The 27,242-nt window shown below is 34.3% G+C and overlaps 3 protein-coding genes across 5 annotated transcripts; all 3 read left to right on the top strand.

Moving 5' to 3' along the window:
- The first annotated feature begins 1,126 nt into the window (after positions 1 to 1,126).
- On the top strand, positions 1,127 to 7,955 carry LOC131005866 (protein INVOLVED IN DE NOVO 2-like). The gene is made up of 6 exons (XM_057932968.1): positions 1,127 to 4,418; positions 4,506 to 4,687; positions 6,038 to 6,127; positions 6,232 to 6,525; positions 6,753 to 6,962; positions 7,437 to 7,955. The coding sequence occupies exons 1-6, from the start codon at positions 2,045 to 2,047 to the stop codon at positions 7,671 to 7,673; spliced, it is 3,387 nt and encodes a 1,128-aa protein (XP_057788951.1). The 5' UTR covers positions 1,127 to 2,044; the 3' UTR covers positions 7,674 to 7,955.
- A 1,803-nt stretch (positions 7,956 to 9,758) lies between these two features.
- LOC131005881 (protein INVOLVED IN DE NOVO 2-like) lies at positions 9,759 to 15,377 on the top strand. Its single transcript, XM_057932991.1, has 7 exons — positions 9,759 to 10,131; positions 10,823 to 11,762; positions 11,850 to 12,031; positions 12,873 to 12,962; positions 13,049 to 13,336; positions 14,039 to 14,248; positions 14,959 to 15,377. Exons 2-7 carry the CDS (start codon positions 10,844 to 10,846, stop codon positions 15,193 to 15,195), a joined length of 1,926 nt encoding a protein of 641 aa, XP_057788974.1. The 5' UTR covers positions 9,759 to 10,131; positions 10,823 to 10,843; the 3' UTR covers positions 15,196 to 15,377.
- A 7,031-nt stretch (positions 15,378 to 22,408) lies between these two features.
- Positions 22,409 to 25,988, top strand: LOC131005872 (scarecrow-like protein 14). Of its 3 annotated transcripts, none has more exons than XR_009095366.1 (3): positions 22,416 to 22,608; positions 23,052 to 25,501; positions 25,611 to 25,988. XR_009095366.1 is itself a non-coding variant. In XM_057932977.1 (2 exons), the coding sequence occupies exon 2, from the start codon at positions 23,163 to 23,165 to the stop codon at positions 25,407 to 25,409; it is 2,247 nt and encodes a 748-aa protein (XP_057788960.1). In that variant the 5' UTR covers positions 22,409 to 22,608; positions 23,052 to 23,162; the 3' UTR covers positions 25,410 to 25,988. The 3 variants fall into 3 exon arrangements, 1 of the variants encoding a protein (XP_057788960.1); XR_009095367.1 differs by having other exon boundaries at positions 22,421 to 22,608; positions 25,598 to 25,988; XM_057932977.1 differs by having other exon boundaries at positions 22,409 to 22,608; positions 23,052 to 25,988.
- Positions 25,989 to 27,242: the final 1,254 nt, after the last annotated feature.

Below are 27,242 nucleotides of genomic sequence, written 5' to 3'. Positions count from 1 at the left end.
GATAAATGACTCGATGATTTACGTGATTCGATCGTAAGATCTACGTCTACAGGTGGGTTTTGGAGATTTTTCACTATGATTGAGAGTTTACATTTTACATGTTGTGGAAGAAAATGGAAGAGAATCCTTAATATGATCATCAAACTTTTATTTATAAGCATCCAAGCAAGCCTAATGCATTTGGACCCATTAACTTAAGTAATTGGGCCTAAGCCCCTATTACATTAATCAGTGCTGAAAAGTCAACGCGGGGAACCAAGGCTGGACGATCCGACTCGAAATAGCACCGAGTTGTCGAGGTTGGGTTGTCAAAGCGGGAACATGGCTAAACTGCTAAGATGATTCTCGATTGATAAAGTCGGCCCTGTCAAACCTGCGCAGAACCAAATATTCGAAATAACAATAATAATAGCGTTAATGATAATAATAATTGAGAGAAATACTATAGCATTGTTTGTTAAGCACATCGTTGGTGCATAATTTAGTTCTCATCATTATGTTTTCACAATTTTCACTATTTATTATGTTTATTAATTTTCATTATAACGTTTTTTTTAAGATACTTTATTCGTCAATAAAAAATAGTAGTTATTTTTTGTCATTTTTAAACATTTATAAATTTTGGTCCATTTTTTTTTAAAATATTTTATTATATGATAAATTCTTTTCATAATTACAATATAATTAATTAATTATTATTAATACTATTTTTAAGTAGATACTTCTTGTATTTTTTTTAAATACTACTCCATCCGTCCATAAAATGTTGTCATAATTTGTCATTTTGATCCGTCAACAAAAAAATTATCTTAATCTATTTTTAGTAATAACTTGTGAGTCCCCTTTTCACTCTTTCATTTACTAATTTAATTAATTTTTTCAATTTAAACTGGTGCTTCCCTTCAACAACAACGTTTCATAGAGGGAGGGGGTATTTTTTAAGTATAACTTCTTTTATGTCTATTTTTTCTTTTAGGAGGTAGCATTATTTTTAGTCAACTCTGTCGTGACTGAGTAATCGTAATAATAAAAATAGTTTTTTTTCTAGGGAATAATAAAAATAGTTAAAAAAACAATTTAACAGTTAACCTCGTCGTCAGAAAAAGGTTTAAAAAAAGAAAAAACATTTTTACTCAGACAACCTCAAATCAGAGGCTTTCACTTCAAACTGTTTAGCTCAGTGCAGTCTTCTTCTTCTTTTGATTCAGTGCTCAACTGCTCATCTCTCCACGTCAATTCCAATAATTATTATTCGAATTTCGTTTGTTACCTAACGCGATTAATTTTTATTCTCTAATTATCGTTGAAGATTCCAGTGTTGAAGATTCCAGTGTTCTTCGCAATTTGAGACCCTGAGTTGATTTTTCATCACATTCATCGATGTTCTTCCAATTCATATGCATGTATGTGTAATGCATGTGTATTCGCTATCAAATTCCGTTAGTGTATGCAGTAATTTTCACTTGCATTTTCAAGTCCGGCTTCGCATGTGCTTCGACAATTTCTAGGTTCCAGCGAGATTTGGATGAATTGGAGTATTTCTGCTCTTATTTATTTAATTTTGGTGATGTAGTGGAGCGTAGTGCTGGCTGCGCCCAATTGGGCTCAGAGTTGCGTTTCGCAATTTTTTATGACTATTTGGGTAGAATGCATATATGATTCCGCCGGAGTTCATTAGAAATTTGTAAATTCCATGAGAAAACGAAGGAGAAATTAGATTTATCTCTGAATTTGCAGTACCTTAATGTATAAGGGGAAAAGAATTTCTTTCTTACTGACTTAGTTGCAATATTTTCAGTGTCTTGGCTCATTTGTTCTATTCCCTTCTAAGTTTAGTGTATGAATGGGGGATTTCAAATAGATACTCACACTATGTAGCAATATGACGAATAGGACTATGCTTGATGGCTTCAGAGGTTACTGTTGCATATAATTGCAACACTTGAAGATAGGTGTGTGTCTGCTCACAGAGTCTTGCTATCTAGGAACTCTTCCATTCATTTGACTCATATTTTGGTAGTGGTTCGACTAGAGTGATAGTCTCATGGATGGAATATGGGAATACTTGGAGCTGATGGGAACTCCTGTGAAAAACAATTCTCGAAAAGACACAGATGTTGGTTGCTCTAAAACTAAGAAGTATGTGAAGAAAATGTATGAAGCACTGAAGAATGGTAAATACCAGGTTATGTTATCTGGTCAGGCTTACACGTGCCCCTACTGCCCTGAAAAAAGGAGAGGATCCTTCCGGTACACGGATCTTCTGCAGCATGCAACTTCAATTGGAAGTTGCGATTCAAAGAAAAGGACTGAAAAGAACAAGGCCAATCACCGTGCACTGGCTAAGTACTTGGCAAAGGATGCAGCTGCTGGAGCTGGAGCGGGTCCGGGTCCGGGTCCTTCAAAGCCTTCACATGAGGTAGATGTCCTTGTAGGCCTTGACCATCGTGAGGTGTTTGTCTGGCCTTGCATTGGGATCGTTGTCAACATTCCTACTAGTTTTGACGATCGTAGTTCTGTGGGGGAGAGTGGTAGTAGTGACTTGAGAGATCAGCTGGTAAGTAGAGGATTTAATCCCACCCGAGTGCTACCCTTGTGGAATCACCAAGGCCATTCTGGAACAGCATTCGTTGAATTTGAGATGAATTTTACTGGTTTCACCAATGCATTGTCTTTTGAGAAAGATTACGAGGCTAATCATCGCGGAAAGAAGAATTGGCTGGCAGACAATGCCAAGAAGTCTGATCTTTATGCATGGGTAGCCCGTATAGATGAATATACTTCTAATAATGTTGTTGGAGAAACTCTACGCAGGATTGCATGTCTTAAAGCCGTATCAGTTATCGTGGGAGAAGAAGCTCGAAGGACCAACACGTGCCCCTACTGCCCAGATACAAGAATGCGAGACTTTGATTATAGAGATCTTTTGCAGCATGTAAGTGCAATAAGCAGGTGCAGTTCAAAGAAAAGGACGGCAAGAGACAAGGCAAATCACTTTGCAATGGCTACGTACTTGGAAACAGACATGGTTTCTGTAGCTGGCCCTTCAATGGCTTCTCCAGAGGTAGATGCTCTTGCACTGGCTAAGCACTTGAAAAGTGAAGTAGCCACTGGAGCTGGTGCTTCAGATCCGTCTGATGATGTAGATGTCCTTGCAGACCATGACCATTATGAGATGTTTGTCTGGCCATGCATTGGGATTATTGTCAATATTCCAACTAGCTTCAGCAATGGTCATTATGTGGGGGAGAGTGGTGGTGAATTGAGAGACCAGTTGGCAAGTAGAGGATTTAATCCAACCAGAGTGCGACCTTTGTGGAATCACCAAGGCCATTCTGGAACTGCAATTGTTGAATTTTGTATGGATATGACTGGATTCACTAATGCCATGTCTTTTGAGAAAGATTATGAGGATAACCTTCATGGGAAGAAAAATTGGCTGGAAAACAGTGGCAAGAAGTCAGATCTCTATGCATGGGTAGCTCGCGCAGATGAATATAATTCTAACAGTGCTATTGGAGAAAATCTACGCAAGATTGCACATCTTAGAGCGTTATCAGATATTATGGGAGAGGAAGCTCGAAGGACCGTCACATGCCCCTACTGTCCAAGCACAAGAAGACGGGACTTCCTTTATAAAGATCTTTTGCAGCATGCAAGTTCAATAGGCACTTGCTTTTCAAAGAAAAGGACAGAAAGAAACAAGGCAAATCACCTTGCACTGGCTAGTTACTTGGAAAGAGACATAGTTAGTGAAACTGGCCCTTCAAAGTCTTTAGAAAGTGAAAAACCTGCTGGGGCTATCCATTCAAATCCTTATAGGGAGGTAGATGCCCTTGCAAACCATGAGTTTCATGAGTTGTTTGTCTGGCCATGGATTGGCATTGTTGTAAACATTCCAACTAGCTTTAGCAATGGATGTTATGTGGGGGAGAGTGGTAGTAGAATGAGGGATCAGCTGGCAAGTAGAGGGCTTAATCCAACTAGAGTGCGAACTTTGTGGAACAATGAAGGCCATTCTGGAACTGCAATTGTTGAATTTCGTAAGGATTGGCTTGGATTTACCAATGCCATGTCTTTTGAAAAAGATTATGTGGCTGATCATCACGGAAAGAAAAATTGGCTGGCAAAGGATGAGAAGAAATCTGATCTATATGCATGGGTTGCTCGTGCAGATGATTATATTTCTAATGACATTGTTGGAGAGCATCTTCGCAAGATTGGAGATCTTAGAACCGTTTCAGGTATTATGGAAGAAGACACTCGAAAGACCAACAAGCTTATCCATAAGTTAACAAATGCTATTGAGGCAAAGAAAACGCTCTTGCTAGAGATGGAGAGTAAATTAAAGGAGACAGAAACCTCTCTGCACCAGTCGATCAAGGAAAATGATAATATGCGTCAAGCTTACAATGAAGGTTTTTCATGTATAAGTTTGGATTTCTTCCACATAACTCAACATTACATGGAGTTGTATACCTGATATACCCTTTCATGTTGATTAGAGATAAAAAAGATTGAGTCAAGTGCCCGAAATCATTTTAGGAGGATATCCGAAGATCACGAGAAGCTTAAATCTCAGCTGGAAATTCAGAAGAGAGATCTTGAGCTCCGAGGTCAAGAACTGATGGAACGGCAGAAACACAATGAAATTGAGAGGAAAAAGCTTGCTGAAGACCTTGAACAGGTGTTGCATATATTTCTAAGTTATCATGGTTTATAGTTGTATCCTCACTTATGACAAATTATAAAAATGCATTCATGTTACTATATTTGCATTTACTATGTAAACATAAGTTGCAATTTTCAAGTACTATGTCAACATAAATTCACGAATTCAATTTATACTTATGTGTACATGATTTATATCCCTAGTTACATTTTCTTTAGTCTATTTACATGTATTCTATAAATAAAATGTATGATAAGAAAGCTTCTCAATTCAAAGATTGTACGATATCGCAATTTTGATATATACTTATCATTTTTACTTGCTAAATACTTTTTCTTAGAATAATTACAATGATTATTAAATTTGTTCCATCTTTGTTTACCTGGGTCTTACCATTATCTGATGTACTATCAAGCATGATGTATGTAGTGATAGTGAGTGCTGACCATGGAAGGTTTATACTCGTGGGAGCAGAGCTGTGGTTAATTATTAGTTGCTGAATTATTTATTATTACTATTGTTTTTATTTCAGTTATTTTTTCCAGTATGGGTCAGCCCACATGTATGGGCATAGGGTAGGGTTTGCATTAGTTGTGTTTTTCAGGGTTATGTTTTCTGATTTGTGAACTTGGAAGGGTAGCTGTAGGCCTCCTCAATTGAGGAGTTCTCATTAATATATTATTCATTTTTCCGGTGTCAATCATCTTTACTCTATCATGTAGCTTGAGAGGTAATGTTTCAGAGCTATTCTGTCAGTCTGCCTTTGAGTTTTGAACTATCAGTTTTACCTGTAAAATGAGGAATAGATGGATAAATATGATCAATTTCTTTCCATTGGCTATATATGTTTAATATTTTCTATCAGAATGACTAAGATGTGGTTCGCTGTACATTCACAAAGTGTTGGTCCTTCCTGTCGTTAATATTTGATCGAGGTCATGTGCAAGTGTTAAGAAACAGAAGTCATTCATTACATCTCTCTGTATTCTGTGTGGTCTTATAATTTTCATACATTCTCAGTTTAGCTAGTCAATTTGGAAAGCTTATCAATGGGAAGGTCCTTATATTTCAAAAAATAAAATAAAAATAAATGACAGACTCTCTGTTCTTATGAAATGTATATTGATATTGCATATGTTTCATGCCGAACCTCCATTAAGGTTTAGCTACTATTCTGTATGTGAGAACCACCCTTCTCTCTGTTCTTACATTAATATCAATTCTATTACATTGCATACACATCTATTTAGTGATTAAAATTGATGGCTGTTTTGAAGAGAGAGCTGTATTTTATTTATGTGCACTATGTCCTATAATTATCTTCTCTATCTTCTTACAGAATTCTTCCTTTTGATGTTTTTACAGAATGCAGTGAAAAGTTGTTCCCTTCAAACTGTTTCTTTGGTACAAAGAAAGGCTGACGAAAAAGTAATGAAGTTGGCTGAGGAACAGAAGGTATTTAATTTTTCCTATATGCTATTACAATAGTGACTGGACTTTTTTTCACACGTGAAGTTCAAACAATTATGGGTAATGTGTGCTGGGCTTTGTAATCTCAGAAACAAAAGGAGAACCTCCGTCAGAGAATTATTTTGCTGGAGAAACAACTGGATGCAAAGCAAGCATTAGAGCTTGAGATTGAGCAGTTGAGGGGCAACTTGAATGTCATGAGGCACATAAAATTTGAAGGTGATGTTAACGAAGAAGTGTTAAATGAAGTTGATTTGCTACACAAGGCCATGAGAGAGAAGGAAAGAGAGCTTGGAGATTTGGAAGCAATAAACCAAACTTTAGTAGTGCAGGAGCGCAAGAGAAATGATGAGCTACAGGATGCACGTAAAGAATTGGTTAATGTAAGTTGTATAACCGTTTTTCATACATGGGAACTAAATTTTGCTTCTCAGCATGCCTATCATTTGCTTTTGCATTTAGCTCATCTTATTTTCTCAGTCTTTGGTAATCCAAATGTTATGTCATGGAGGAAAGGCTCAGTTGTTTCGTTTTTGAGTCATTATATAACTTTAATTGGGTACAAACTACAAAGTCTAGGGAGTGGCTCACGAGATTGTTGTTCATCCAGGGCCTGAAAGACATGTCAATAAATTCTCATATTGGTGTCAAGAGAATGGGGGAGCTTGATAGCAAGCCATTTCACGAAGTAATGAAAAGGATGTATGGCGACTCTCAAGCAGACGAAAGGGCAACAGAGTTATGCTCGCTGTGGGAGGAGTACCTTAGAGATCCAGAATGGCATCCTATAAAGGTGGTCAACATTAATGGCAAGCATCAGGTATCCTGTTAAAGAGCATGTGAAGGAAGCAAATAATTCGTGTATTGCAATTCCTATCCTTGCTAAGTTTCATATTATGTTGTTTTTATAACTTAGTTATGATCTATTCTGTTCGCTACAGCTTCATCTGCTTTGCACTTTTTTTGTCGTCAAAGCTTGAAATAAGCAGCTGGAATCGTTACTCTTGTTTATGAAATTACTTTCTCGTTTTAGACTTTTAGGATTCTCTAGGATTTGAAGATCTCTCTCTCTCTTTCTCTACACACACACACACACAATTTGAACTTTTAATAGCCAAATCAAAATATTAATTGTCACGCATCATCAAATTGTTAATGCAGCATGTATAAACCAAATGGAAGTTACATAATCAGTTTTTCTTCTCTACTTGTGATATCATCTTCTTAGCTGTTGACAGAAGAGGAAAATGGAACAACTTTAGTTTCTCAAAGAATTCTTGTCTTTTTGTTTCAGGCTGTGATAAATGAAGACGACGAAAAGCTGAGAGACCTGAGAGAACATTATGGTGACAAAGTTCATGACGCAGTGACAGCAGCCCTCTCTGAGATAAATGAATACAACCCGAGTGGGAGGTACGTTATATCAGAACTGTGGAACCACGAAGAAGGTAGGAGAGCTTCCCTCAAGGAAGGAGTCGGGGTACTGCTGAAGCATTGGAGGTCCTACAAGCGAAAGAGGGGGCCGGAGTGACAGAGCCGAACGCTTCCTTGTACTGTTAGTATCTTAGAGTAGCTCGATTCGTTTTCAGCCCGGTCACAGTGGGCACCGGGGGGCTGACTTGAATAGGCATGGCTGGGAAATTGTGGTAATTTGATGATGGTAGAAAATGAAGTTCGAATGATGTTTAACAAATAAATTGTTGTACAATTTTTCTAGAATAATCTGACTTTTCATGTTAGGGGACCTTTAATTTTAATGATAGAATGTATAGATAAAAATAATCCAAGCTAATCTACTACTTCCTTCGTCCCACTTCAAGTGTCTTGTTTCTTTTCGGCACGATTATTTAGAAAGATGTTAATTAAATTATTTAGTGGTGTTGTTGTAGGGTTGAAAAAGTGACGTGGGCTCCAAAAATTATCACTTTTTTAGATTAATCTTTTTTATTAAAGCGTGTTCTATTTGGTTGTAAGTTTATCATGAAAAAAAAAGATAAAAGAAGATGAATATTTTTTTTATCACATTTTAGTGGTTTTCATTATTTTTATCTCATGTTCACTTTAGTGAAAAAATTATAGTATATGAAAATATTAGGAAGAGAGAGAAAAGATAGACAGAGAAAGTGGGGAGAGAGAAAATGAAGAGAGAGAAGGAGAAATATTGAAAGATCGTAAAAATATACCATATGAGAAAATATTATCACCTGCAACTTGTGATATTATTATCATAAATTGGAGTGAAAAGGTATGAAAACAAGCTGCTTGGAAAAAATTTCACTTCTGCCCAAAGAAAAAAAAAACAACAAAAAGAACGTGTGAAAAAAGGGGGGAAACATATATATTCCACCCTCTTCCATCAAAGAGGGGGGGAACATGACATTTGAAATGGAATATAAGTGACACAAATTTTAAGACAAAAAAGTAAAAAGCAGACATAAATGAGATATCGAGAGTGGGTGAAAAGGTAAAAAGTATGAATAAATGTTAGTAATCAAAGTATTACTATTGAAAATGAAAAAAATAAATTTTTCGAAAATGAATAAAAAAATAAAATTATGAAATTTTTGGTGGGCCGGATGCAGTGTAAAATAGTGTCCCGTCAAATTTCAAACGCTAGTCTCCCTAAATTTAAAAAATGAACTTAATTTATTGAGGGGTGATTCTATTCATAGTCCCCATTTTACTCTTTATAGCCCTTTTTTAAAATAATAATTAAAAAATAATTAGATATTTACTATTTTATCCTTTTTTTCATAACCTCCATAGCCCCCATGTTTCTACTCCATTTCACACGCACACAAACAATAGTTTTGTGGATTAATAATCACGAAATTGCATCTTTTCTCCAGAAAATAATCTCGAAACTAGGAACTGTACAACCCCTATAGTTTTATGGATTAATAATCTTGAAACTGTATAGCCCCTCATTTTCTTAAAAATAATCCAATACATTCATATATCTCAAACTTTTGTCTACATCTTTTGATTCAAGAATCCAAACTATCAAACTCGAACATAAATGTAGGCATGCAGTCATTCATGGCCAATTTGTAGCAGATAGTTGCCAATGTCATCTAAACCAAAATCACAATCAAAGTTGACTTCAATTCGTGCACGCAGAAAGTTTAATTAATTAATAGGAGAAATCACTCCTCAAGCTCTGCACCTTGGTGCTCAAGTCTAGCTGATGCCCCACCGCCGCCGACGTCTTTATCCCGCTCGGAGTTGATTTCGACGAGACCCCTTTCCGGCTATGGCTCGAAAAAGATGCTACCTTTTGATAAACCATGCCCTTCGATCCGTCCACAGATCCTTGACCACAAACTGCGCAATTGCTCTAAAAGCAGAGGCAAATCTTAGTCCAAACCACAAAAACCCTTCGCATCATATTTCTTTTATAAATTTTTTAGGGGCTATGGGCTAGGGCATTGAATTTGAGGTTATACGCTATAAAGATTTTAATTTGAGATTTTAATTTGGGGTAAATTAGTAAATTCATAATTATTATTTTAAATGAGGGGTTATACAGAGTAAAACGGGGGCTACGAATAGAAGGACCCTTTATTGAGAATTAATGTATCATTATTGAAAGTGTTGAATTATTTTTTAAACACACACATATTCTAGTTAGAAAGTGAATTTTTACTTTGGATTTTTTTTTTCTTATCGTACAAAATAAATAAATAAATACACCATTTTTTTAAGGGAAGAAAATATTTGCGATTAATTATGCAACAAATATGCAAACAGCATCACCATATTCGATGCATCATAAAATCACACTTTTTCACAGTTCTCTCCTCTGAGTGCTCAGTTATGAGTGTGCTCTCGTGAACCCCAGAGCCTCTCTCACTGTTGCTTTGACTCACCAAAATCTCTGTCTTTCTCTCTCTCCTACACACTCAATTTACTCTCGTTCAACCGAACAAATTCGCTTTTTTGGACGCTAATTTTATTTCCTCTGACGGAGTAAATCGTCGAATTCACAGGTAATCTTTATGCGTAATTGTGCATGTTGAATTGCTGCATTTTTCTGCTAATTTTGGTTGTAAGCACCTGCATTTTCAAATTCAGCTCCGAATTTGTTTCAGAATCGTTTTGTTTTAATAATTCCGTAAAAAAATTAAGGAATTGGATGTCGGAGCTTTTTTTTTTTTTTTGGTGTAATTTGTAATTTTTTTTATGTATCTGGTGGAGCGCGGTGCTGGTTGTCCCTAATTCAGCTCAGATCCTGAGTTTTGTAGCATGTGGCGATTTTTCGGTGTAATGCATGTCTAATTTCTATTGTGTTCTCTACAAATTTGTGAAATTTAAAGGAAAAGAAGGATAGATTGAAGTAGGTATTGCAATATTATTTTGAAATTGGAACTGCTTCGCTGTGAAAAGTGAAATTTTTGTTTCGTGCTGTTTCCTTTAATATTGCCTTAAAGGTTTTCTGATAAGTTGTAGTCAGCTTGTCGGTGAATTTCATGTGAATGGATATTATCAAAATAGCAGAATGGGACAATGAATGTGGCCTCCTTGGTATTTTTTGCTAGTAATTTTTTGCTTCAAATTTTGTGCTAGTTTGCTTTTGCTAATAGTTAAACTGGTTCATTCATTTGATTTGCTATTTTGGTGTTATGGTCACTCTAGTCATTCTTATGGGTTGAATTTTGGTTACATGCTGTTTGACTTCAGTGAGATCAAGAGTCAATACTCATGGGAAGTTCGGTAGAGCACAGTTCTGATGAAGATACTGATGTTAGCGACTCTGAGACTGAGGAGTATGCAGAGAAGGCATACGAAGAACTGAAGAATGCTAAACACCAGGTTAAATTATCTGATCAGGCTTACAGTTGCCCGTTCTGCCCTACAAAGAAAAGAAAGGACTTTCAGTATAAAGAACTTTTGCAGCATGCAAGTTCGATAGGCAGTTGCAGTTCACAGAAAAGGACTGGAAAAGACAAGGCAAATCACCTTGCTCTAGCTAAGTACTTGGAAAGTGATATAGCTTCTGAAGGTGGCCCTTCAAAGCCTTCTGATGAAGTTGATGCTCTTGCAGACCAGGATCGTGATGAGATGTTTGTCTGGCCATGGATTGGCATCGTTGTCAACATCCCTACTAGCCTTAAGGATGGTCGTTATGTGGGGGAGAGTGGTAGTAAATTGAGGGATGAGTTGGCAAGTAAAGGATTTAATCCAACTAGGGTGCGACCTTTGTGGAATTACCAAGGCCATTCTGGAACTGCAATTGTTGAATTTCGTAAGGACTGGTCTGGATTTACGAATGCCATGTCTTTTGAGAAAGATTATGAGTCAAAACATCATGGAAAGAGGAATTGGCTGGTAAAGAACGAAAAAAAATCTGATCTGTATGGATGGGTAGCTCGTGCAGATGATTACAATTCTAATAACATTGTTGGAGAAAATCTTCGTAAGATAGGGGATATTAGAACCATATCAGATCTAATGGAAGAAGAAGCCCGGAAGACAAACAAGCTTGTAGACAATTTAGAGAATGTTATTGAGGCAAAGAAAATGCACTTGCTAGAGATGGAGAGTAAATACATGGAGACCGAAAGCTCTCTAAGTCAGTTGATCAAGGAAAAGGATAATCTTCATCAAGAGTATAATGAAGGTCTTTCATGTATAAAGTTTGTATATTTATCCAAATTAAATTATGTGTACTTTTAAACCTGATGCTCTTTTGTTTTGTGTTTGTCAGAGATTAGAAAGATTGAGTCAAGTGCCAGAGATCATTTTAAGAGGATATTCAGCGACCATGAGAAGCTAAAATTTCAACTGGAAACTCAAAAGAAAGATCTTGAGATCCGTGGTCAAGAACTGATGAAGCGTGAGACGCACAATGAAATTGAGAGAAAAAAGCTATCTGAGGACCTTGAACAGGTATTGCATATATTTAGTAGTTTTAAAAGCTAGTATTCCTTGTTTGTCCCATTCTCCCTTTTCACGAATTTTGCTAATATTAATTTCTAATTCTGGTTGTTGAATATTTACTGATTGATTAGCGGTATCTTGGATCTGCTGTTGCTAATATTCTGTAGCTATCGGTTTGGAGAGCGAAAGTTGTTGATCTTGAGAGATTGATGTCCGCTGCTAGTTATTGATCCTTTTTTAATATATAGTCGATTGATTCAGTTATCCTGTACGTTACTCACAACAATATTAGAATGCTTTCCGAGGACTGTAGGTGGGTTGATGAGCCTAATTGTCTTTCAAAGCTACTGTGTTTAAGAGTTATCTTTTTTTCTCCTGGGAGGGAGTGTACCTGTAACATATCAAAATTAGATGAAATTACTACCTTTCTGCCACTGGCTTTATTCACACTGTTTTGGTCCTTCATGTCCTCATAGCTTTGTGTTGGCATTAGGATGATTGCATTCCTTCGGTGAGTGTAAGGGAACAAGTAGCATTCACAATGTAACTCATATATATATTTTAATACTCCTAAAGTTCTTGGACATTCTCAGTGTAACTCGTTGATCACGAAGTTATGGCTACCATTCTGTTCTAAAGAAGCATCCATTTATGTTTGAACTTGCATTGTGATCTGCAGATTGGCTTCTTCACGACACACCCAGGTTCCTTAAATGCATTAAGTTTTAATGGGCTGTTTTGATGAGAGGGCTATATTCTTCTCCCTTTGCAGGATGTTCCATAATCTTTATTCCCATCTGACATACTCTTCAGTTGTGGTCTGTTATTTTACTCCTTTTCATTCCTCCAGAATGCAGTGAAAAATTGCTCCCTGCAAGCTGCTGCTGAGGAACAAAGAAAGGCTGATGAAAAAGTAATGAGGTTGGCAGATGAACAGAAGGTATTTAGTCGTTCACATAACTGAAACTTTTCACTTGTGAAGTTCAGATAGTTATAGGAAATTCTATGCTGGCTTTGTAATTTCAGAAACAAAAGGAGGAGCTCCATAAGAAAATCATTAATTTGGAGAAACAATTGGATGCAAAACAAGCAGTACAACTTGAAATTGAGCAGTTGAGAGGTAAAGTGAATGTTATGAAGCACATGGGAGATGAAGGTGATCAAGAAGTGTTAAAGCAAGTTGAGTTGCTGCTGAAAGCCATGAGGGAGAAGGAAGGAGACCTTGAAGACCTGGAAGCGTTAAACCAAAGTTTAATTGTGCAGGAGCGCAAGAGAAATGATGAGCTACAGGATGCTCGGAAAGAAATGGTTAATGTTAGTTCTCTAACTCTATTAAATTTCATCTGACATAGAAACTGATTTCACTCCTCACTATCGCTTCGTGTACACACACACACATGAATCTATATAATATGGTTAATCTTATATCTCTCAATCCTTAAAATTATGATTATTTGGTTTACAAATTCTGAAGGAAAGCTACTGTTTCCATCTAATTTGCTCCTGCGTCTTTATATTCGATTCCTGCACTATTTGCAGTTTTTCATGTCAATATTTTTGGTAGAATTGTTTCAAAATAAAATAAAAATCTGTAGTAGAATGTCACCCTCGTAAAGAAAAAGAGAGCTCATCATTAAACATTATTACGCACATTAAATTACTTATTTTTATCCAACTAACCTAGCAAGTTGAAAGAAGAGACAATGATGCAATCTGATACGTGGTTTAGTGGAAGGAATTTGTGTCTGAACTCTAAAGAGGAGCTTCAAAAGCTTGTGATTTTATTGATTTTATGTATAATAGTTGCCTCAAGCAAGGCACAATATTCTTTCTCTACCCGCTGCCAATCAGCAGATGGAGAATTGTGGGAGAGTATTAATATGGAATGGGAAGAACTTCTAATTTTATCTTGAACCCATGCAAACTGAAACTGGGCATTCTTCTTTCTTTAGTTGGCTTTCTTCTTTTTTTATTGGATACAAAATAGAAGCAGCTCACAGTTACTGGCTTTCCTAGGGCTTGAAAGACATGACAATACATTCTCATATTGGCGTGAAGAGGATGGGGGAACTCGATACCAAGCCATTTCATGATGCAATGAAGAGGAAGTATAATGAAGCTGAAGCAGATGAGAGGGCCACAGAATTGTGCTCTCTGTGGGAGGAGTATCTTAGAGATCCTGGATGGCATCCTATAAAAATAGTCACCATTAATGGGAAGTTACAGGTATGCCATTAAGCACTTGCAAATAATATATTACATTAGTGCCTCACATTTTCTTTTCTTTTATTTGCTTTGTTCCTACAACAAAATTTTGCCTTTTATGATTCCATTCTGTTAATCATGTACGCTATAGGTCCATATGATTTGATAGATTAACTATGGAGGTTTTGATTTACTGATGGCACACTTGAGGAAAAAGAAGCATTCTATTTTATGAATTAGTGCCTTTGCGATTTCTGGCAAACAGAATGTGAACCCTAATTTGGGATTGAAGGAATATACTGGTGCTGGATGAATTTAATATGTGTGTGTGTGTTGCCTCTATTTGGTCCATCTCCCATATCTCCCCATGCAAACAAGAACTGGGTCTGGGAGCAAAGATCTATTACTGCTTACGTGTCCACAGAGATAACTATAACTGGACTAATACGGTAATACCTACAGGTAATGTTCGTATACCGATATTATAATAGCATGACAGGTTTTCTTATCTTTCTGTGGGTGTGTTTATTTCCAGTATTTGGCCATCTCCCATTTCAATCAACGCAAACAAGAGTTGGGAACAAAGAACTAATTGTGTTGTTTTATTATTTTTAGATCAACTCTGTTTCTGATATCACAAGTTTCTGCAAAACATACAATTCTAATTTAGTAGTTAACTGATCTTTTTAACTTATGGGGCCGTCTAAAAAAGGTTTTTTTTGTTGGTTCAGGCTGTGATAAAGGATGATGATGAGAGACTGAGAGACGTGAAGGAGAACTACGGCGAGGGAGTTTACAATGCTGTGACGGCAGCTCTCTGCGAGATAAACGAATACAACCCGAGTGGGAGGTACATTACTTCCGAGCTGTGGAACTACACCGATGGTAGGAGGGCTACCCTCAAGGAAGGCGTCACGGTTCTGCTGAAGCAGTGGAAGTTCCACAAGAAAAGGAGAGGGATGGATTGACGAGCGGAGGAGCACATCCGACGTCCATCCGTAGCCGGTATGTTGTTGTACCATTGACATCTTCCTATGCAAATAATTGATCACGAACACCCTTAGCGTGGGAGACCCAATTGCCATCTAGCATTTATGGCCTGACTTCTTCATCCCTCAGCAGTTAATGAAAACCCATTTTCTTAACTTCATTATTCATCCTTTCCTTTTATTAAGTTTTATCTGAATATGTGTTTAATTCTATCTTCTAATTTTTTCCCTCTATGGACACTTTTAGTTTGATCTAAAGCTTCACTAACATTTGGCTGTGTCAATGATTTGATTCCTAAGACTTTAATTCATAATCATTTTTCAAACGAGGCTTTTGAAGAATTTGATAACCAAGACACGATTGAGGGCGTTTTTGGCTAAGCTTATTTTAAATAGCTTATAAGATGTTATAGGAGTTTCTAACACGTAATGTTGGGCTCGTTTGGTACTGAGTGATTAGGATGTATAATATACCTATGACATCCAGGTATATTGTTTGGTAAGAAGTAATACGAAATGCATTGTTCTGATAAATTAAAAGCTCAAAAATATTATACTGATTTGAGAGATTATGTATACCACATTTGTAGGTGGTATACGTAATACAAATCATAATTATAACTATTATTAACTCTATATAATTTTAATACATCGTATCCAACAACATTTTACTATATTTTATATCACGTCTTATTCCATGTCATATACCAAATGAGTCCTAGAATTTTTGAATTATTAAAATATTTGAATAATTAAGCTTATAAGTTAAAGAGAGAATAGAATTTTTGAATTATTAAAATATTTGAATAATTATGCTAAAGAGAGAATTGTGAGCTAAAAAGAGAAAATGGGTGAAATATAAACTTAAGAAGATATACAATAGGAATAACAAAATAACCCTACATTTGTATTAATAAAATAAAATTTCAATACAACTTTGACTGTTTCCCAAGAAAGGAAAAGAATAAGATATTTCCACAAATGAATGGCCAAGTTTTAAAGTATGCGTGGGTCACTAATGCAAATCTTAACATCTATGATGCACGGATTCTTAAAAAATTAGCATGTACGGTGAATCGGATTCTTTTAGGGTGCGATTCCCTCGGATTCTCGTCGGATTCGCACCCGATTCGCCACGTGGCGTATTTTTTAAAATAATTTATAAAAATAAACTGGATTCGCAAATTCCACAGGCGAAATTCACGTATCTCGTGCACGAAAGGCCTACACAAAGTTATTTTGATAATTTTATTTTCAGTTATGACTTATATATTGGACTAATAATATTTGAATCGTTATATTGTTGCTCAATTAACTTATATAATTGAAAATGCTTAACTTTTGGGTAAAATAAAATGTAAATTACATATAATTAATTTAAGAAAATTTAAATTGTATATATTTTATAAGCATTATATATCATAAAATTTTAATAATTAGATGTATCCTAGCCGAATCGCACCCTATAATTTTTAAAAACCCGTATCCTCGTACTCGTATCGTATCGCCCCCGCATCCGCACCTCCGTACCTATGCAACATAGCTTAACATTGTTAAAAATAAAGTTTGGACTTTAAAGAAGTTGGATTAAATTAAACACTCAATCAAATGATTAACTAATACTCCAACATACAACCAATTCTTTATTTTATTTTTTAAAACGTTTGAAGATTTAAGAGGTTTTAGGAATTTTGGCTTCAATACTCAAAAGATACGTTCTTTTCTTAGTTAGACAAATTTTTAGTTTGTCACATTTTGGCAATAACGTTTTCTGGTGTAGTTTCTCGTCGAAGAAAGTTTTATAATTATTTGGATACCTATTAATTTGTAGATATTTAATGTGATTTGCTTTGGTAATATAAAACTTTTTTGTTTGACAAACGATGTGACTTCCAAAATTCTTCATTTCTCCAAAATAGAAAAGATTCCCTCCTCCTTTCCTCTAGCACTATTTCTTACTTTCTCCGTTCCAATGAAAGCGGTACGTATTCCTTTTTGAGTCGTCCCAATGAAAGTGGTTCATTTTATTTTTTGATAATAATTTTACACTACAAACAATGTGGTCTCATACACCTACACACTTTTTTAAAATCTCGTGCCGAAAAGAAGCACACCGCTTTCGTTAGGACGGAGAGAGTATCTGTATTTCAAGATAATCGTGTACTATATACAAGTCACAAATCACAATTAATACAAAAGACCCTATAAAAAAAATTAAAAATAAAACCCCTACTTCTAAATTCTTAGTCGACATGAACCACACTTCCCTCCTATCCACTTTTTGACTAAAAACTCTCCATTATTCCAATTATCTTTTCTCATTTTTTTGGCTGTATTCATAAAAATAGGGTCAATGTCTACTATTTTCAATGCGCACTAGATAAATTCACATATGTGCAATAACCTGTAAATCACATTGAAACGAGTAAATTATATTTGAAAAATTAAGTGATTTTAAGATTTTTTTTTTACTCTACCATTATTCACTAGGTTGTCTAAAAAAACTCTATTTTTTTATGTTTGATTACGTATATTTTTTTTATCTAATTAAATAAAAAAATACAAATTCAGGAACGAACAAATTTATCGTATAAGTCAAATAATGTCCCAACTGCAATAACCTGTAAATCACATCGAAACGAGTAAATTATATTTGAAAAATTATGTGATCTTAAGTGACTCTTGTTTTTTTACTCTACCATTATTCACTAGGTTGTCCAAAAAACTCTATTTTTTCTATTCGATTATATATATATATATATATATATATATATATATATATATATATATATATATATATATAGGGAAGGGATCAAAAAAGAAGGCTAAATGTAGAGAGAATGAAGAAAGGATCTAGGCCGTTGATTTGAAGCAATCCAATGGATCTGCATTTTCCAGATTTATTTAATTAATTATGTCTGAAAAGGTTAATTATGTCAATGTACTTCTAGTAGTAACCGAAAATATTTTTAATATGCATGGTAAGATTTTGTGTATCCCATAATTTGTAACCGATTTTTTTATGGAATAAAGATACACATAATCTTTGCATATTTGGTAAGATTTGAAATCATCCTCTTTTTCCTTTTTTTTTTTCCGTCGATTTTTATGTCCATTTTATATATCAAATTTTCTTCTCCTTTATTATGTTTGAACATTGTAATTAATTCCAAAAAATATCACATCATCCCTATTCCTGTTCCCATCTCCAGTATATTTGACGTTATTTATGGTTTTTTTTTTTCACAATTATTTTATATACTCGAATTCATGAGCTCATCCACATTTTTTATTTGTTCAAATAATTTTAATGTGTATTCACAAATTAATATTATGCAAATAAATAATAGAATCTTCACCTAATTTATATTTTTATTAATCCAATAATTAATTATGCATAACTTAATTAACTCTTAATCGCTTAAATAAAATTAGTAATTCATGTAGCATTTTATTTTTTTCATTATTTCAAAACCTGTACATATTAATTTGGTTCTTTGTGTGATAATAAATAATTATATTGTATTTGAATATTGTTCAAAACGTATCCAAATAAGAATTATATTTTTGCGAATAGGGATAATAATTTGCAGAAAAACGTAACTGTTACTCATAAATTGTGAGTAAGGAAAATATTTTGTTGAATAAAGTAACGTTATTCATGAATATATCGTATTCGAATATTGTTCATGACGTACTGAATAAAAATCATATTTATGCGAATAAGGATAATAGTTTTCTGAATAATTTATATGATACTCATAAATTGTGAATAAGGAAACTATTTTGTTGAATAAAGTAGCATTTTTCATGAATAAATTGTATCTGAATATTGTTCAAAATTTACCGAATAAACATCATATTTATGTGAATAAGGAATCAATCGCCTACAAATGTGTAAATATGGACGAAAACATCACATAAGCTAAGTGCATAATTCACTAAAATTATAGTGAATAATATTGAAAATTCATCGAATACCACTTTGTTATAAACCGAATAAGTAAAACAAGAAACTGAATAAATTAACTAATACTCAATGAATACAGTATAGTGAATATGAATAAAGTATAATATTCATGAATATATTATGTAATCACAATTTGTAAATGAACATAATACAATTTTTCTGAATGAGTAGAATATATTCAGATTTCGTAAAAGCAAGAATTTCCCCAAATTTTCAGTAATTAAGCTCAATGCAGCACCCACACGACCAGGACGCTTTGGGGATTGGGCTGACGTAGTTCTGCAATGAAACAAAAGAGGATTCAATCATAAACACATTAAAGATACAATATTAAAGTTTAAAAAAAGCTCCTGATGCAAGATGACGGATTTCAGGTCACTTTTAGAAAAACTAGTTGATGCCGGCGACCGGGAACCACGATCCGGCCTACTGTGGACGGGTTGATGCCGGCGACCGATTTTCTTCAAAAAAAATTCGCTGAAAAACCGAGGGTCTTCAACGGATTGTTTGATTTGCAGGAATTATGAAAACCCTAATAATTTACAGAATAAAAGAATGAATGAAGGTGGAGGCGTGAATTTCGGAAGAGAGAGATTTCTGCAGATCGTGTGTGGGGTTTAAAAGACTGAATAACCCTTTTATGAATATTAAAATGATTTATTTTAATTAAACAAGATTTTTTAACTAATATTCGGAATTGATCATGGCCGCTTATTTCTCAAGATCGGACGGTAAGCATTAATTCTCTATTCTTTATTATATAGGGATTCTCTATAGATCCCTCCCCTATATATATATAATTAAATAAAAATACAAATTCAGGAACGAACAAATTTGTTGTATAAGTCAAATAATGTCCCAACTACAATAACCTGTAAATCACATCGAAACGAGTAAGTATTTGAAAAACTAAGTGATCTTAAGAAACTATTTTTTTTTTAACTCTACCATTATATACTAGGTTGCCCAAGAAACTCTATTTTTTCTATTCGATTATATATATATATATATATATATATATATATATATATATATAGGGTGAGGCTACAATGAAAACACTTTTAAGTGTATAAAATATGAATCAATCATGACCACAGATCTCTAATCTTATATGGTCCAGATTTAAAGTTTGGAGTTGACTAAATTCGTGTTGGGTTTACTGACGGTTCGTAACAAATGAACTTGGAGGGGGCAAATCTGGTATTCGAAAAAAGACATTCCTTCTTTTGATATGGGTTTCCGATAATGGTGCATATTTATTATGGAAATAAAGATTTGTAATGATTATAATCACGGTAATCAAGTTTTCAAATCAAATCAATAACATACCTAATCTACCTAAAACAATTAAGACGATTAAAAACATCACAAACCAAAAACTTCAAGTGCTACTGGTTTTTCTGCGCATTTGTATGCAAATCCGTACGAATATGTAAATAATGATTACGAATCAGAATATCTGTTACGAATTATAAGTAATGCTGTTATGAATTTCAGAGGTGCCAATTTATTAATTTTATTATAATTCATGGACAATTTTCATTTTATGCACGAATCTAAAGTTCTTTCGTTACGAATTATATTTAATACTTCGAGAATTTAATTTATGTTCGAATTGGAAGTAATGTTGTAACCTGTGAAAATTTTAATATATTCACGAATTATAAATATTATTGTTACGATTTACGAATTATATCGTAGCAGACAAGAAGTAAATCGTAAATGCATATACTTGAAAATTACGAATTAAATACAGAAGAATCATGAATTATTTATTTGCGTTATGGTTATGAATTTTTATACAAAACCTTACGAATAGAACACAACTATTTATGATTATGAACAATGACCATACATATTGAGTTAATTACAAAAAATTAGAAAATAAAATATGAGGAATTATAATAATATATAGCATAATGATTACTACAATACCATTATCAGATATAGAAAATATTTTGATATCAATCAATGATATCTCGATTAATTAGGAAGTAACCGATTTTAAAAGAACAAATTACCTTCTTATCCTTTTTAAAAATGCAGCGTGATTTTTATGCTTAAAAATGAGATAAATCTGATCCATTAGATCTTGTTAATCCAATGAGTGATATTAGTTTATATTTTATACACTAAAAACTGTTTTTATTTTAGCCCATCCCTATATATATATATATATATATATATATATATATATATATATATATATATAATTAAATAAAAAATAAAAATTCAGGAACGAACAAATTTATTGTGTAAGTTAAATAATGTCCAAACTGCATAGGTTTATTCCACATTTGTTTTTAAACAATTTCAAATAAGCATCTATATAATATATAAAAGAGGAGTTTTTTCCTCCATTCTTTCCCTCTATTTTTTCTCTCTCTTCTTCCACCAAATTTTTCAGTATTTTCTCTTCTTTTTTATAATTTTAATTATTTTCTAAACATCACAAAATTTTATTTATGAAAAAAAATATTCAATATGCATCTTAAATTTAATTTTGTGACAAGTTTTTTAATATGGTAAAAACAAACAAATCATCAAAAATGAATTCAAAACGAATAAGTTATGAAAATTTTAAGATATTTTATTTTCTCTCTCTTCGCTAAAATTTTATAATTTTTTTTTATTTATGTTAGTCCATGAGAATATTTATTCATTTAATATGTCGTATAATACTTTATAATAATAATGTGTAATGTTAATTTTTATTATCAAAAAATTTGAGATTATTTAATAACTATGATTATCATTGGACATTATACAAAGTTAAAATTTGTAATTGATGAGGTTTATCTTTAATTTATTTTTAAAATATATTTTGTATTTAATTATAATTTATCTAATATTTATATATTTTTATTTAAAACATGTGGTTAATTTCGATGTTCGTCGTGCATCGCACAAATGGTCATACTAGTTCCAAATGAAATTCAAGTTTTTGTCCCCATAAAAATGGAAAAAAAAATATTAATAATAGTAGTTTTTTTTCATAATAACTTAAAATTTCATTTTAGTGGTTAAAAAAAATATCTTACTCCTTCTCAAAAAAAATATCTTACTCATTAAGCTATCCTCTAAAAGAGTTGACATAATACGTATACATATATGATGTAATGTATAATAATTATATCAAATTCAGATAGTATGAAATTTCACACAAAACATGAAGCGCCACGTGGCCGTTCATCTCTGACAAGATTACATTACAGTATATACAATACATATACTGATATATCGAAGAGAGAGAGAGAGATAGATAAAAGAGAGAAGAGAGAGAGGGGAGAGGGAGTGGAACTGCGCCATTGAAAGTTGAAACCAACTCTTTCAACTCAACAAAATTGATATTTTGGGGCAGAAACACGCAGCTAACGGCGAATCGCGTGATTCAATCTATCATCAGCTAATCATTAGCTCTGGTAAACTCATTTCCACTACTGTTTTTCGTCTGTTCTCTCTCTTTCTATTCAGTTTGTATTGATTGCGATTCTGCGCGGTTTCTTCTGATTATTTATTTTAAATTTTTTTTTTTTTTTTTGGTGTTTAGTGCTTAAGATATTTGTGTGAAATGTGATTTGTTCGTGCTGGGATCTGATCAGACTTATTGTTGTTCCGTACGATTCATTCGTTAGGATTGTTTTAGTGAAAACAGTTGAAGTTTTGGATTTGGACTTTCATTTGCTTCGTTGATTTCTCCTTTAAGAGGATCGACGTATTCAATTTGCATTTGTAGATTGTCAAATTTGTAGTTCTATCTAAATGTATTTTGTGTGGCCAGAAAAACTTATCCTGAAAGGATATATTGTTGAGGATTTTTCAGAAGAAGTTCTTCATTTAAATGTTTTGCTTCTGCTTGTTTCAGGATTTCAGTTTCATAACCTTACATTTCTGGAGAAGTTGGCTCTCCTTTTCCGAGAATAGACTGTGAACTACAGTTTAATTTGATATTGAAGCATATCTAGGTTTATTTCTTATGATGAATGGTTCCTACAAAATAGAAGGTCATGGACCAGAAATATGGTGTTATGATGGGGCAACTTCTAGAATGAGATATAACAGCCAAGCTATTACAGATCCCAGCCCAGTAGACAATGTGGGAGCTAGTGGTAGTTTTCGGAATTCGAGTCATGCTGATGTTATACCAGTTTCCACCCATACAAATTTTGAGGGATTAGTCCAATCATCTGAAGGCGATTCTTCCGTGGATCTTGATTTTAGTGATGCAGTTCTCAAGTATATAAATCATATCCTCCTGGAAGAGGATTTAGAAGAGAAAACATTCATGTTCCGCGAGTCTGCTGCTCTTCAAGCTGCAGAAAAGTCATTTTACGAGGTTATTGGAGAACGATATCCTGCACCCAGAGATTATCAGTATGGATCAAATTTAGATAAGATCGTTGAGAACCCTGATGGAAACTTGTTTGGGGCAACTGATTGCAGTGGTTTCTATGATTCGGGAACATTATGTCCTGATTGGAATTCTGATTTTAACTGCGGTGGGCAAGACATATATCATGATGCTGTCAAAAGAAATTCACAGTCGACTTCTCAGTCTTCTTATGCCTCATCAAGTAGCAGTGGAACCCAAGGTCCAATAGATTCTCCTGTGAGCACCCTTAGAATTCCTGATATATTTGGTGATAGTCAATCAGCTATGCAGTTTATGAAGGGAGTAGAAGAAGCAAGCAAGTTTCTTCCTAATGGAAATAACTTAGTTGCTAATATGGGGTATGATGGTCTGTTGCCGAAGGAAGGCTCTCCTAACCTTTCAGTCAAGGTGGAAAACAAAACTGGTAATGATGAAGTTAGTGATGTGTTAAGGGGGAAGAAGAATCCATATCATGAAAGTATGGGTTTGCAAGAGGAAAGGAGTAACAAACAATCAGCTGTTTTTGCTGAATCAACTGTTAGTCCAGACATGTTTGATAGGGTCCTCCTGTGCAGTGGAGGAAAAAATGACACCGCCCTTCGTGAAGCGTTGAATGAGATAACCAGAAACGACCAACAGAGTGGTCAATCAAAGGGATCTAATGGCGGAAAAAGTGGTGGTAAGAAGAAGCAAGGCAAAAGGAATGTGGTGGATATGAGAACCCTCTTGACCCTTTGCGCACAAGCTGTTGCAGCCGACGATCGTAGGACTGCAAATGAGCTTCTAAAGCAGATCAGACAGCATGCTTCGCCATCAGGAGATGGAATGCAGAGACTAGCACATTATTTTGCTGATGGGCTTGAGGCGCGTATGGCTGGATCTGGTACTCAGATATATGCATCCCTCCTTAATCTGCCTACTTCTGCTGCTAATGTATTGAAAGCCTATCATACATACATTGCTACATGTCCATTCAGGAAGATCTCTAATTTCTTTTCGAATAAGACCATCATGAAAATCTCTGAGAAAGCCACAAAACTCCACATTATTGATTTTGGTATTCTCTATGGGTTTCAATGGCCTTGCTTTCTGCAACGCCTCTCAAACAGAGCTGGTGGACCCCCTAAACTTCGTATCACCGGTATTGATTTTCCTTGTCCGGGTTTTCGACCATCAGTAAGGGTTGAAGAGACTGGGAAGTGTTTGGCTAGTTATGCTAAGACCTTTGGAGTTCCATTCGAGTTTCATGCTATTGCTCAAAAGTGGGAAACAATTAAACTTGAAGATCTTAAGATCGAGAAAGATGAGACGGTGGCTGTCAGCTGTCTTTTTAATCTCAAGAATCTGCTGGATGAAACTGTTGTGGTGAACAGTCCAAGAAATATGGTCTTGAATCTTATCAGGAAGATGAATCCTGCTGTTTTCGTTCTGGGGATAAAGAATGGTTCCTATAATGCCCCCTTTTTTATCACAAGATTCCGTGAGGCACTCTTTTACTACTCATCTATCTTCGATATGCTAGATGCTATTATTCCCCGAGGGATTCCTGAGAGAGTGCTGCTTGAAACCATATTATTTGGGCGGGAGGCGAAGAATGTCATTGCATGTGAAGGTGCTGAGCGGATCGAGAGACCAGAGACGTACAAGCAATGGCAGGTCAGGAATATAAGGGCTGGCTTTGAGCAGCTTCCTTTGGATGCGGAGATAACGAGAATGGCTAGAAATAGAGTTAAATCATCCTACCACAAGGACTTTGTGGTAGATGAAGACGGTCAGTGGCTGTTACAGGGGTGGAAGGGACGCATTCTTTATGCTTCTTCTTCTTGGATTCCTGCTCATCGAAACTCGTAAATTGCATACATGATGGCAGAGATAATCAACCCCTGGCCATCCCAACTTCTTCAACACCTTTGCTATATGAGCTTCTTTCATTTGAAAGCAAGGTGCTGATCCAACTATCAACTGGAATGCAACACTGATGCTATTTCAATTGAAATTGTCTATAGATTATTACATTATGCTTCTTAAATTAATTTTAGTTTGCTCCTTCAGCTGGTATAGTGGAAGTTTGCAGATCCTTTCTTCCACCGTTGGTCAGGCAACACATTCGCCCTACAGTCGTCGTGCCAACTGCCACCAGACGTGCACGGTATACTTGAACGCCTGAAGACCTTTGTCAATGCTAACAGGTAACAGCTCTAGGGGTTCTTCACATAATGCTGTGCAATGTGGTGTCGTAGAAGGATCGTCTCATATATTGATTGCTGTGTTGGAGTGGATAACCTTGCTTAGCTTTGATCATAGAAATGGCAATTTAGTTTGCATAATGTGGAATTTTGTCATCATTTTTATGAGCAGTAATAGCATATAACTTTCATGTACTTTTCAACATTTTCATTATAGAAATGGCAATTTACTTTCTTATTTCTATTCCATGTGATTGTTTTTTTTTTAAAAAATTCATGAGATCTGTCATCTGTGATATTGTTGTAATATAATCTTTGTTGAGTTTAACATTTTGAGGAGCGATATGCGTCATTGATTAGGTCATTGATTTATATTATATACCTTTGGTTTTTATTTTCAGTGACCTATCTGCCTTATAATCTGCAAAATATGCAATAGTTTAATCCTACAAGAGTAGTACAAAAACAGCCAACTCAATGTGCCTTTTGACTTGTTTTGTGTGTGTGTGTGTGTGTGTGGAGAGAGAGAGAGAGAGAGAGAGAGAGACTCAATATTCATGCACCTATGGAATTACAGCAATAGTTAATTAATTAGTTGAGAATACATTTTGCAGAATTTGAACTGCAATAGGCCACAATAGCTTTGACTTTTGAGTATTTTAATGTTAGCTAGCCTTGGTTAGGTTATGTTTGTTGTGATTGGAATAAGTTTAGGATAAAAGAAGGTGCTTTGCTTTATAATTTTGATAATATCATGATGTTGACATTCTAAGAATGTCCACACGATTAACAATTAATTGATGTGTTTTGGTAGTTATGTAATTATTTAGGTAATGAGACTTCGTATTGAGAAACTTTGCTTTGACATTTTTACAATCATATATTCCTCAAAAGGCTAAAATGAGTGATATGCATGCACTTAGTTTTTCATTTAGGTTGTGTTTACTCTGATCGTAAAAATTCTAAAATGGTACTTAAATAATGTATGAGTTGGTATCCCGTGAGTAAAAATAAAAAAAAATCCGTAATTTGTGTGCGGGTTCGACTTCCAGTAGTAATAATTTAGTATTATGATATCTATTAATTATATTTTTCATATCAATTGTTATATTTTTTATAAATTAATAATTATTTGACCAAATAATTGAAAAATATAAAATCTTGTGTGTAAAAATAACGATTATTGTAAAAATAATGACATAGCATTGACTAAGACAAAAAAAAGGTTGGTCACAAAAATTGATTAGAGAAACTTCCCCAATCTTTCGGTGGGACAAGAAAAATATGGCTCTATTTGGAAATTCTACATTCTATAGTTGACTTGACTTATAAAGAATCTTTGTAGCATTGGCCTCCAAAATTCTATCCTCATCTCAATTATTTTAGCTTTGAATTCGAAGGGTAAGTGATAGACACTTGCAAGTTCATTAAAAGCTATGGAAATTTCCCACTTTCCTACTAATGTTTTTTTTTAGAAGAAGCAAATATTTTAAAATAT

The sequence above is a fragment of the Salvia miltiorrhiza genome, chromosome 1, assembly GCF_028751815.1.
Source record: "Salvia miltiorrhiza cultivar Shanhuang (shh) chromosome 1, IMPLAD_Smil_shh, whole genome shotgun sequence".
In the NCBI taxonomy this organism is placed as follows: Eukaryota; Viridiplantae; Streptophyta; class Magnoliopsida; order Lamiales; family Lamiaceae; genus Salvia; species Salvia miltiorrhiza.
The sequence above is the reverse complement of the archived record's forward strand: the minus strand, read 5'-3'. Positions and strand labels throughout refer to the sequence as shown.

Coding starts and splice junctions, on each gene's coding strand:
- LOC131005866 (XM_057932968.1), top strand. CDS start 2,045: ATGGATGGAATATGGGAATACTTGGAGCTGATGGGAACTCCTGTGAAA. Junction 4,688..6,037: donor TTGCTGAAGACCTTGAACAG/GTGTTGCATATA, acceptor ATGTTTTTACAG/AATGCAGTGAAAAGTTGTTC. Junction 6,526..6,752: donor CACGTAAAGAATTGGTTAAT/GTAAGTTGTATA, acceptor TTGTTCATCCAG/GGCCTGAAAGACATGTCAAT.
- LOC131005881 (XM_057932991.1), top strand. CDS start 10,844: ATGGGAAGTTCGGTAGAGCACAGTTCTGATGAAGATACTGATGTTAGC. Junction 12,032..12,872: donor TATCTGAGGACCTTGAACAG/GTATTGCATATA, acceptor TCATTCCTCCAG/AATGCAGTGAAAAATTGCTC. Junction 12,963..13,048: donor GGTTGGCAGATGAACAGAAG/GTATTTAGTCGT, acceptor TTGTAATTTCAG/AAACAAAAGGAGGAGCTCCA.
- LOC131005872 (XM_057932977.1), top strand. CDS start 23,163: ATGATGAATGGTTCCTACAAAATAGAAGGTCATGGACCAGAAATATGG.